Genomic DNA, 13112 nt, shown 5'->3' with positions numbered 1-13112 from the left:
GGGTCTTTAGGAGACATGACCTGGTGATCTGGTTCAGTATAAATTAGGAAACTCTGTGTGGGGTCAGTTCTGCTCTGCCATGCATGAGTCAGAACTGACTCAACGGCACACAACAGTATACCCACATCGCTGCATTTTTTCCCAAATAATGGTGCACTTTTTAAACAGGAATTCACAAATGTTGTTTTAAATAGCCAATGCTCAAGACCTTGAGGTGTAGTTCCTATTTTTTGCCAGATTTTTATTCTAATTAGAATTTGTTGAGAGAACGCTGTCTTCAGAACGCCAGCTGACACACTCCAATGGCTAAATCAAATGGTTCAAGTATATAAACTCCCCACTACGTAAAAATTGTGGGAGCACTACAAGATTTTTAAAGTTTTAAATTGGGATCTGGTGCTATCATGGAAGCAAGCTTTATGGAACAGAGCTTGGCTTTCTCAAAATTTGGATTCCCTAGCGACAGCCATGACCCATGCTCATCTGTCCTTGCTAGAAACAATATGAGGAAAGAGCATAGGCGTTATCATTTGTGATTCAGGCACATTAACAATAGGAATGCCAGAGGCAGAAAATGTGCAATTTCATGCTCATTAATTTCAGAGAGGATTTACAAATTAACCTGGCTAGAGATATTAGTCTTTCCCAAGGCCTGCAGGCATCATGAAAACAACACAGTTACCACAGACACTTCCTCAAGGTTGACCAGATGCTAAAGGGCTGTCCTGATCCTATTTATCCCTGTGTGCCGATCAGAGATCAGGCTCTGTGCTAGATGCAAAGAAAGACACTTTGTATATGAAGAGCAAGCATCTAAGGAGATAGTACCATGGCTGATTCTTGCCTGTTAAAAGGATTTAAGGTAGATCAAGAGGTGATGAATTCACAGTCTTCTTATCATTTGAGGGAACCTTCCATAGTCCATTTGATCATTGCAGTGTGGCAGGCATGGGAACTCTATTGGAGCCATTCTTCCAGCTTCTTATGCTTCTACTGAGACACCCAAGGCATCAGGACAGGTCGGGTGTCACTACTTGTGCATTTTCTGTCACTCTTAACATCCGGGGCAGGGCTTTCCAAATTTGGATATGCACAAAAATCACCTGGAGATTGATTTTATTAAATGCAGATTGTGTACATCTAGGGTGAGTCCTGGATCCTGGTGTGGAGCTGTAGGATAAGCACTGCTAACCACAAGGTCAGCAGTTCAAACCCATCAGCAGCTCCTTGGAAACCCTGTATAGGATCGCTATGAATTGGAATGGGCTCCAGGATACTTAACAACAACAAGTGGGGCCTGAGATTCTGCATTACTGACAAGCTCCGGAGTGATGCCCAGGCTGCTGGTTCATGGACCACATTTTGAGGAACAAGGAGTTAGGTAATGGATCCGTGAAGGAGAGCAAAGGTATTTTACACAAACATAAACTGTGTAGTTGACATTGTCCTTACCTGTAGTATTTAATCTCTGAAATAGTTATGAAATTGTGATTAATACATAATGTTATAGGTGAACCTATTATTGTTAAGAAACCACTGTATGTTTGTTTTTAAAATGTGCTCTATTTGAATATTTTGAGTTTGTTTTTATTTTTTCAAAATTCCAAAGCATAAAGATCTGTGTCTGAATTATAAAGCTATAAGGAAACCTGCAGAGTCAAAGAAAGAAATTAATGTCATGCAGATGTAAAACAAATACCAAGAGAGAGGAGAGAAAGAAGCAGGGGGAAAAACCATCTCTCAATTGGAAAGAGGTGTCTGAAGGAGCCACACACTGCCTCTGCCTCCTGCTATTAAGCTCAGCGCATTCCTGCTCCTGGTTTCAGCCTAGTTGTGTGACCGGTTTATTGGGCTAGGAAAGGGACACAAATTAATTCATTCTCACTGATAGCTTCTGTATTTCAAAGTGCAGAGCTGAAGATTATGTAGGACTCAGAGGCCTTTTGATTCTGGAAAAGGTTGAAGGTGCACCCTTTCTTGGTTCCTTAGAAAAATAGGGTCATGTTAATCAAGGATCTAAAACTACTTAGAGGAGTCCTAATGTGGCACTGTAGGATAAGCACTGGACTGCTAACTACAAGGATGGCATTTCAAACCCACTAGTCACTCCTCAGAAGCTCTATGCAAGGTTGCTATGGGTCAGAACTGGCTCGATGGCACTTAACAACCACAGGGTTGAAGAGGGGTACATATTTGGCCATATTGTTGTGTTTGTAGTTCTTTAAATCATGCCAGACACTGTATTTGTCAGTATACAAGATTTTAATAAAATAAAAGAAAAACAAGTTTTACTGTCAAAACCCTGTTAACAGTTAATCCTACAGGATGTTTTGGGTTTTTTTTAAACTGTGCCATCAAACCACCAAGGCAGCAAACTAAACTGGAGGCCTAGTGCCTCAGACAGTGAAATACCCATCCATGTTCATGCTCAGCTCAACTGAAATGATTATGCTTCCCCACTACATAAAATCCCCTTGCTTGATGTAGCATTGGAGGATAAGCACTGGACTGCTAACTTCAAGGTTGGCAGTTCAAACCCACCAGAAGCTCCTTGGGAACACTATATAGTATAGCTGTGAGTCACAACTGACTTGACGGCACTTAACAACAACAACAAAGCTAATACTTAAATGGCTTGGTTCTGGGTTTTCTGATTGCAGATTTCTGCATCAATCCATTGTGGTTGGTTTCCCTTTCTCTTCTGATACTCCAGCTCCACCAGTATCCTAAGTCCACCATCTGTTTCTCCCCAGGGTAATCAGGCAAGCATGCTTCAGTCTCAATCTATAACTTTATGAAGATTTGGCAATCACTGTTGCACTTGAAATTTATCCACTTTGATATTTTTACCCACTTTGATGCATTTCCTTAACTTACATATAGTGTGAAGTCCTGGTGTGGTGCTGTGGGCTAATGCGTCAGACTGCAAAGTCATTTGAACTGCAAGGTCGGCGGTTCAGGGTCACCAGCTGCTCCTGGGAAATCCTATACAGGGTCACTATGGGTTGAATCAACTCGACGGCACTTAACAAAAACAAAAATGCACTAAAGTTTGTGGAATTGAATTCAAGGAAGAATTCTTTTCTTTACAATGAATTTCATTTTACTCATCCATGGAAAACTCAAGTTGTTGTTTTTTGTTTTTTTTCTGAGTTCATAATGACATACATGAGCATTGTGGTATGAACTGCTTGTGCTCCCACTGCTAAGAAATGGGCATAATGTCAAATGGCACAAAATGCCTTTTTCTAATCAAGAAGTTAGGGATCTGCTGGCTGAGCAGGTGCCTGAATTGTACAAAATCAGTTCCCAGGAATTGCTTAGCATAGGCTGATTTGTCTCCACCAAAGGAAATTATTTTTTCCTTCTTCCACAAAGCCAGGGACCCAGCTAGAGCATCTTACACTGGTTACTCTAGGAAGCCCAGCCCTTGGGAACACGAGGGACAAGAACCAGCATGATTATACAAGGATGCTGTTGGATGCCAGGCAATCATTTAAAAACATGGGGAAATGCAGGGACTTGAGTCCATCCTTCAAGATGTGACTCTTCACTCAAACATGGGGTTGTGATACAGAGCGACACACTGCTCTGTGGTGCCTACTGTTTGCTTTCCAAGTTTGTAAACACCAGCTTCATTTGGAAAATATAATCAAAACAAATGAACTGTGTTTGCTTCTCCCGTGTTTGGCACATGAGAAGACGGGCCAAATTGGAGGAAATGAGGACAGATGGTCCCCCCTCATGGTTCCACTTCTGGTGTAAATGGATGCTTGGCTAAACCCTTTCTTTGTCTCTATCACAGTGTCAATTCACACCATTAATGGAAGGCGTTTTCCATAACCTCACGGGATGTCACTATAAAGGAGACCGCTGCTCTTCCTCATTATGACTCATATGCAGTCCCTATGGCAGTGGGATGTGATCATCTCTTGTCAGTCTAAAAGATGGGAAGTTCTGATACCGTGAGAAATGCCCTTAATGATGACCTGCAGTATTTATTTCTCTGAAGAATAGCCTTCCAGCTATATAGTGACTTATAGAATAAGGATCTCTTGTTAATATGCTCCACCATCAAAGCCAAGGCTAAGAGTCTGGTATGAAAATCAGAATCCATAAACACTGGACCACAAGGTTGGTTTGAACCGTAAGGTTGGTGGTTAAAAGTCACCAGCCGCTCCTCAAACCTTATACAGGGTCACTTTGAGTTGGAACCAACTCAACAATACTTAACAACAACAAATTTAAAGGTCCAACAAATCCTAGTGTGAAAATGAAAAAAAATAAATGTTTTATTGGTTTCATAAAGAATCACAGATATTTTTGTTCTTTTGGTTTAAATTTTATGATTTTGGTAAAAAATATACATAGTCAAATATACACCATTTCGATGATTTCTGCAGGTATTATTCAGTAACAATGGTTACATTCTTCAAGTTGACTTCTTGCTGTCTTTTTTCAAATTATTCCTCCACCCTTATCTTAAATTCACCTCCCCCTCAGTAAGCTTCCCAATCTTCGGCATTGTCATCAATTTGATCTCACCTAGATAAAGTTTTAAAGTGTACAATGCTTAAAGCAATCACACTTTATTATTAAGAGAGGCTATTTTTTTAGTTCAAAGACAGTTAAGGGGATAATTTGGAGTTAAGATTTAAAGATTATCTCAGGGCGATACTTTTGGGGGCTTATTAGCCTAAACGACTCCAGAAAGAATCACCTATGTTTGACATATAGTAAGTCAGTGTTGGATGATGACTTTAGAAGGAATGAATAAATGCATAAATCTAGAAAAAGAAAACCTGGAATAGATCAAAGTGTAGCTCACAACAAATGTTCTGAGGCTGTTTCCATATTTTACAGATAATATTGTAGAGATGCCCAGATGTTACCATATTGTAGGGTTTGTTTTCACAGATCCTGGTGGGGCTCTGAGGGTTCATGCACTGGACTGCAAGGTTGGTTTCAACTGCAGGGTCAGCTATGAGTTGCTATGAGTTGGAATTGACTCGAAAGCACTTAACAACAACAACGACAACAACTAACCATAAAGTCGGTGGTTCAAACCCACAAGCCGCTCCTTGAAAATGCTATTCAGGGTCACTGTGAGTCCGAACTGACTCGATGGTAACAAATATAAAACATGGAGGGACCAGCCACTGGAGAAGAACACCATGCTTGGTAAAGTGGAGGGTCAGCAAAAAAAGAGAAAGACCCCACACACACACCACCACCACCCCTCCACCAACAAGATTGATTGACAGAATGGCAGCAGCGGTGGCGTTAAGCATTTTTAACAACAATTGTGAGAATGGTGCAGGATTGGGCAGTGTTTCGTTCTTTTGTGCATAGGGTCACCGTGAATCGGATATGACTTGACAGCACCTACAGCAACAACAATGTAAAATGTATTGCCTGGCTATTCAATTGCCATGGTGAGAAGAACACCATATATTCAGATAGAAACATGGGGCCAAAAGAGACTTTTTGTAGTGTAATACTTTGTTGTATGGTTTGTAGTTATTCTCAAAATTGTTTTTGAAAAGGAAAGAGTAAGTCATAGGCTACAGCTTCATGAGCTAAAATGATTTTGTTGGCTGTACTGGTATCTGAAAGTCAGTAATTTATCTCTATGGTTGGAAGAATGTAAAAAAGATTGTGTGACAAACGGTACATAAACATGAAACAGTGTGGCTTCCGTTTTTTAAGTTAATTGCAGCTTACGGTAATGTTAATCTTTCCTTTTTGTCATTGCTTATAAAGACCTTGTGAGTCTTGGGAAGAAATCATGAATCATTTCAACCAGCACATCCTAGAGACGAATCTAGTGCCTGAATTTTGAAAACAAACCACTTTGTTGGGAGGATGAAATGTTTTCAGCGATAAAGCCTTGTTGCTGCATTAAATCCTTGTTGTATTTAATAGTTTGCCAAGCACAATACAGTTCTTTCTAATCCTTTAATGATTTCCTATTTAAAAAGCAAACAAACAAATCTCTGTGGCCAAAAGAAACATTTGGGTCATCTAGCTTGATTGGATATGCTAGATAAGTTTACATATGTTTAGTCAATTCTTGAACATTTTAAAGATTGATACTCAGACATCTCCTTTTTTTATACGCATGCCCCCATCCAAAGTAGGAAGAATTCTTCATTTCTATTTTCGCTCTAATTTTTGCCATGCTATATGCTACATCATTACTCTTATATTCTGAGCCTGATCAAATCCCTTCCTAGATGGGGAAAAAGAAAATGCTTTTTCTGAGAATCAGATGGATCTATCACCGCTATGATCTTGTCCCCTGATGTTCTGATTGATCGTTCAGCTTCTTGCCTAACTCTCCCAGATATACTGAGCTTTCCTCCTTTCTTTTCAGTTGCTCTTTTAGATGGTTCTGCACATTATTTTCATCTCTTTCTAAAAAAGGTCTAATTAGCTCACTGCAATATTTTACTTCTTACACCAAACCCCATCCTTCCTTTTCTTCTCTTTAAGCTTCTTTGGTCTTGTCTCTGAATGCACCTATCCAGTTCACACACCCATGAGAAACCCACTAAACCCTGTGTCTTTATTCCCAATACAATACTAATGCTTTGTCATCTTCTTACCTTTGTTTCCATTTCTTTGTTCTTCTACTTGATTATTTTTAGTACCCATTGAGCCATGGTATTCCTTCTTTATTTTCCTGTTACCCATATTCACTGATATTTATCACTGAATATAGGAGACAGGCAAGTCATTTGTATACTATGTTTGTATACTTCTTACTACTTTATAAATGTTTTCAGATACACTATGACTTTTGATCCTGACAACCCTTAAAGGTGGAAGAGAACATATATCCTTCTTTTATAGAGGAGGAAATGGATGCTCAACATTTTTAAATGATTTCTCCTAGAGTTGAACTAATCTTAGAATCCAAGTCTACCAACTCTTCCACTGTGTCTTTCTGGCAAAAGGATTACTATCCATTAAAAATCTTCAGCGCACTAGAAACTGGATGGAAATTAACCAAACCCTTCATTGTACCTTTGCAGATGAGAGCCCCTACACTAAATCCGCCAGCCAGACAAAGCCGCCTGATGGAGCATTGGCTGTGAGGAGACAGAGCATCCCAGGTTAGACCGGATGGTTGGATTTTTCAGCTGTTTTATTTTTGAACCCTGTTATTTGGTGATCTTAAATAATTCCAATTTGGTAATAAGAATCATGTTATTTCATGGAGCATAGACATGGATTCTGTACAACTTGTTCAGGAAACAATTTCCATAAAAGCGAGACTTGGGGAAACTTTGCCAACTTGTGAGGATTCATCTTGTGTGCAATTCCTTTGTAACATGACTTGAATTTGTATCAACTCCCACCCATTCATTTACTCTCGCCTCTTCTTTTGGAGGGTGATTTTCACAGCAGCATCTATTTCTTTACTGAGAAATACCCAGCAGAACAAAGGGGTTCAAACTTTCTATAGCAGATCATGTATGTGCGGAATAAAATACTGCTCCTATCTTCTCATCTCTTTGAACCTGGATTTACTCCTGAAAGACCACTTGTAAAATTCTGGGACTTGGTTTCCTTAGGAAGCTTAAGATTCTTGTAATACCAATGAGTGATGTATGTGATTTTCCAGCAAAACATTTTGGAGAAATATCTTTAAATGGTTCTACCCAAAAACCTCAGTATTTAGAATCTTTTTATTAGAAAGTGACATAAAAGCATGCAGAATTTAAGAGAGAAGAAAAAATGTTTTAAATTACTCAGTCTTTATCTGTAGTGGGTAATTTCTAGGAGAAAAAAAATCCCTACTGCAGCAACTGTAAGAGACAGGTTGAAAGCACTGATACATTTAAACATTTATTTTAAAAAATTTATCTCTATACTTTACCCAAGCAAATTGTATACAGCTATATCTTAGCTACCCAATTTTAGAGTACAGTAATTTTAGCAATTCAGGAGAAGCAAAACATTGTTCCCAACATCAAATTGAACGTTTTGGCAACTCTGTCGGTGAAAAGGGGAATTTTCCATTTGAACAAAGAGCAAAATGAGTCCAGTTTCTGAGCAACTCTGTTCATGATTATCATCTATTGCTACAAGAGCTGAATGTGGTTATTTTTACTTCTATTCTGAAGGCCTAGATTCATTATGAATGTGGGTGGCTTGTAAAGGGACATTTTATGAATATGTTAGACATCCTGTTTTGGAGCTTTGAAAATTTGAAAGTTATTTGAATTTGGTAATTAGATGACATCACTCAGTGCTGCGAGTTCTTGCATTCCACTTTATAAAAACATCATCCTTACTTCTGGTCCCATTTGCTGTTTTCTTTCCTTTCTACGTGTCAGCGATAAAGAAGTACTTCCGAGTGTGAAGTTCGAGAACACCAGTTATCTAGTAATTCCTTCTTGGTTCTTTTATGTTACTTGTTACTCGGTATTACTCTGCTGGAAAGAGGGAAGAGACTTTCCAATCTCCTTACCACTTTATGTGAAACTGAACTGAATTACCAGCTATTACCCATGTTATCCTCTTGTGGGTTTGCTAGTGTTTCCTACTAAATTTAGCACATAACTGAGGACAAGACTTTTTCTTAAAAGCTATTAATGTTTTTTAATTACGCATTTAAAAAAAACTCACTGCCATCAAGTTGATTCCAAGTCCTAGCAACACTGTACAAGGCTGCAAATCTTTACGGGAGCAGAAACCCTCATCTTTCTCCTGAAGAGTGGCCAGTGGGTTTGAACTGCTGACCTTGCAGTTAGCATCCAGTGGTTGTCCTCTGTCACCACCAGGGCTTCTTAATTTCATATTGTTATTGTTGAGTGCCATCAAGTTGGTTCCTACACATAACAACCCTGTATAGATTTTTGAGGTTTGAATCACCAATCTTGTGGTTTGTAGTCTAGTGCTTATCCTACAGCACACTGGGACTCCTAATTACATACCAAGTACTCAGCATTATTGTAGGATGTTTCCGACTAATATGGACCCTAAGGTGCGCTTGACCCAAGCCATGGTGTTTTCAATAACCTCATATGCAGGCGAAAGCTGGACAGTGAATAAGGAAGACCGTAGAAGAATTGATGCCTTTGAGTTATGGTGTTGGAGGAGAATATTGAAAGTGCCATGGGCTGCCCAAAGAACCAATAGATCCATTTTGGAAGAAGTGTAGCCAGAGTGCTCCTTGGAGGCCAAGATGGCCAAACTTTGTCTCTCATACTCTGGACATATTGTCAGGAGGGACCAGTCGCTCGAGAAGGATATCATGTTTGGCAAAGTGAGGGGTCAGAGAAAAAGAGGAAGACCCCCAGTGAGATGGATTGGCCAAGTGGCAGCATCAATGGACTCAAGCGTGGCAACAATAGTGAGGTTGGCCCAGGATCTGGCAGTGTTTCGTTCCACTGTGCATAAGGTCGCTACTGACTCGATGAGTCGGTACTGACTCGATGGCACCTAACAACAACAACAATATAGAGTTTCCGAGGAGTGTCTGGTGAGTTTGAACCACCAACCTGACTTTGCCATTCAAACCGATCTTATGCTCTGGTGCTTTTTCTACAGTGCCACACCAGGATTTGTTGTTATTAAGTGCCGTCGAGTCAGTTTCGACCCATAGTTTTGATCCGTAGCGAAAACTATAGGGTTTTCAGGGAGTTGCTGGTGCGCTTGAACTGCCGACCTTGCGGTTCAAACGGACTTTGTAGTACAGCAAATTAACCATTGCACCACACCAAGATTTGTTGTTGTTGTTGTTGTTGTTAAATGCTGTTGAGTCGATTCTGACCAATAGTGGTTCAAACTCACTGGCTGCTTCTTGGAAACCCTATTCAGGGTCGCTATGAGTTAGAATGGACTCGACAGCACTTAACAATAACAACAACAATCTCAGAATTAAACATCCTTGGAATCAGAAACCTTTTCTTTTGTAGACTTAGTGGGTTGTTGTCATGGAGTTTCACCATGAACAAATTTGATTCATCCTCCATAAGGCAGAGGTGTCGTACTGTTGGATAAGCACTGGACTGCTAACCACAAGGTTGACAGTTCAAACTCACCAACTGCACTTCAGAAATTCTGTCCAGGGGCACTATGTGTCAGAACTGACTGGACAGCACTTAACAACAATTATCGTTAAAAGAAAATTATAGAAATGTCTTGGAAAATGCTTCCCAACGGACTTCTATCTCTTGAAGTTCTGAACCCTTACTTTCTTGTCTTATTTAAATGTACCTATTATTTGAACTTTGGCCAAGCAGTCACTTAAATCATAGTGATATATAACCCAAAATCCTGAAGACTTGACCAGCTACCTCCTATGACCGCTTTTGCCTGTACAAGTCCATGAAGCAGAGAAATTTACAAAGGAAAAGCCTATGTAAATACACATTTTGTATTATTTGCTGGAGCTTCCACTGAAAAATCCCAAAGGAATCTCCTGATAGGTTAAGTTGGATCAAATCAAGTTATTAGAGTTTGATGCAAGTTGAAAGGTCTTCTCTTCCTCTCTACTCACCCCAAATCTTGTTTTCCTTCCCCAATCTTGTTTTTCTCAAAGTATTACCACCCTCATAGTGAGGAAAGATGAGTCCAAAGAAAAGCACTTAAAGGAGATTTTGGTTCATTGACCATTCCAACCCTGGGTCTCCTTGTTACATAGACATTTCCCAGGGTAGTTGAAGCCCTGGACTACTTTTTTGTCCCAGCTATTGGAAAGTGAGCAAATCCAAGAAACTAGGACTTTAAAGGAGTCATAGTTCCTTAGCATAGGGGTTACGAATCGGGCTACCAACCTCAAGGTCAGCAGTTCGAAACTGCCAATGGTTCCGTGGGAGAAAGATGAGGCTTTCTGCTCCCATAAAGATTTACAGCCTTGGAAACCCTGTGCAGGGTCACTATGAGTCGGAACCAACTCCATGGTACTTAACTTAACAACATCTTCCCCAAAGCCTCATTCGCAGTGGTACTGGTTTCAATCGACCATTCATATTAGCACTGAAACATTAATATGTTCTTGAAACTTTTTGTACACATGTATTCATGGAACTTTCTGAAGTAAATTCGCGGACCTATATATGTAAAGAACTCCTAATAATAAGATTGTTCACATTTTCTATGACACAATAAAGACCTTGACTTTAATAATCCTCTCCCAAAGAGGTAACCTTGAATGTTAACATAAATATAATTCACTTTTCATTCATATCAAAATTCACTACCTATGTCTAAACTCAAAATTCATACAGCAATTATTTTATCATCATAAGTTAAATGTGTGTCTTTTATTAAATGCTAATTCTAACTGCAAGTCCTTTCATCCTACTCTTTTTCTCTTCCCCCTTATATCTACCCAAAAAAGAAAAGGAATGGATTAAACATCTCTTAGGAGCAAACTGCATTTGCTTTGGATAAGGGGAAATGCATTATTCATGTTATTTGGGAACTTGTCATTTTAATCATGTCTCTTATGGCACAAAATATAGGAATAAAAAGACTTTTTAGTTTTTCACAGGGTTTTGTAAAATTTTTAATGATGATGATAGTACAAAATGGCGTGAGTATCCCTATTAGTACAGACATTTAAATTTAGATTAAAGGCTTAGCATTCTTCGGAAAAAAAACATTAAGAAGGTGCATTTAAAATCTCAGTTTTTTTCCAAGCAGGTCTTTTTTTTTCCCCCTCCAAAGATAAGATGGATTCTAACTGCAAAAGTATTTTGAACTAACAGATTTTACCAAACATGTATGTCTACTAAAAAGAATATTTTGATCTCCCTTTGTTTAATTTAGCAGGTTACTAATAAACTGAAGTTTGGCCAATTGAAGGATTTGTCCACATTACTAAAGGGAATCCGTACAAACTTTGGGGTTGATAGCTTTTGCAATAGTTTGTGAGTTTGCCCACTTTGAGATGAGGACAGTTAATAATGTTCTGTATGGTATGTGTTAAGGGGAAACAGAGGATACCATGCTAGACCTCCATACCTGTTGTTGTTGTACCATCAAGTTGGACTCATAGTGACCCTCAGGACTTCCGAGGAGCAGCTGGTAAGCTTGAACCCCACCAACCTTGTAGTTCAAACTGACTTTGCAGTCCAGCACATTAACACATGTCACTATATCAGGACTCTAGATCTTCAGGCCTAGTGTTAGTGTATTGGTTACTAGACCTGACATATCATTCCAGATGGGATAGCTTTCTTTTCTTTTCCCAGTCTTGCCAAAGAATTCTAGGCAATTCATAAATGCAACAGATGCTAAGCTCTCATATCTATTGCATTTCTAAACATTGGTGTGCCCCCAGAAGAAATCTCTTAAATATATAGCCGGTATGAGGCCAATGAAAGTTTACACAAGATCTTTCCCACCTACAATGCAAGAAAAGATCATTACCAATTTGGTCATAATGAAATAGAGTTGATATTATTCTCTTTTCTAGAGTCTCACCTTAGACATTTTAGTCAAAGTAAAAATGTGGGGCTGAGAATCTGAAATTTCTATATTCTAAACTTGTGTAGACAGTCAGGCTGTTTAGAATACATCAATGAAGGGTCAAAAGCTATTGAAAAATCTAGGTTTGTAAAATAATAGTGTCTTCTTGGAACCATGGAGAAGCTGGCAACCTTGAATTCAGGGGTACAGGGCGGGAATTTTGAAGGTTCTGCCCTCTCTGTTCAGCATTTCCCTGTCTTTGTTACACACTCTATTGGATGCTTCATTGTTCTAAATTTTCATTATTACAGCAGATAGACAGTGTGACATTTATGCTAGGGCTTTATAGCTATAGCACTGTCCGGGTATCTGAAGGGCTTTTTCTCTGAATTTTGGGCCTGGTTCTGCCTTCTCTGTTTAGCTCTACCATTGAACCCTTCCCCAGAATGAGAGGGTTTCATGGATTAGAAACCAAAGTCATTTGGATCAAGCAAGTATGAAATGTCGTAAAATGAATAGTACTAAAAATGCTGCCCAAAGACATTAAGTTAAACTCTGCTGTTGGTAAAATTCCATGTGGTAAGCACCTTGGTTTGGCGGTCATGCTGACCTTGTGTCCTGACAAGAATCCAGCGGGCTACGGTGAGGATCAAGGGGGGCTAAGGACCAGGTCTGCCCTACCA

General features: G+C 39.3%; 1 protein-coding gene across 2 annotated transcripts in view; it reads left to right on the top strand.

Moving 5' to 3' along the window:
* GRIP1 (glutamate receptor interacting protein 1) overlaps positions 1-13112 on the top strand; it is a 383565-nt gene that overhangs the window by 110211 nt on the left and 260242 nt on the right. For both annotated transcript variants that reach the window (XM_006859529.1, XM_006859528.1), the window contains exon 2: positions 7038-7118. In XM_006859529.1, coding sequence (XP_006859591.1) covers positions 7038-7118 — 81 coding nt within the window. The remainder of the gene's footprint in view (positions 1-7037; positions 7119-13112) is intronic.

The sequence above is a fragment of the Chrysochloris asiatica genome, unplaced genomic scaffold, assembly GCF_000296735.1.
Source record: "Chrysochloris asiatica unplaced genomic scaffold, ChrAsi1.0 scaffold00033, whole genome shotgun sequence".
Taxonomy (NCBI): Eukaryota; Metazoa; Chordata; class Mammalia; order Afrosoricida; family Chrysochloridae; genus Chrysochloris; species Chrysochloris asiatica.
This window is presented reverse-complemented; position numbering and strand designations above follow the sequence as displayed.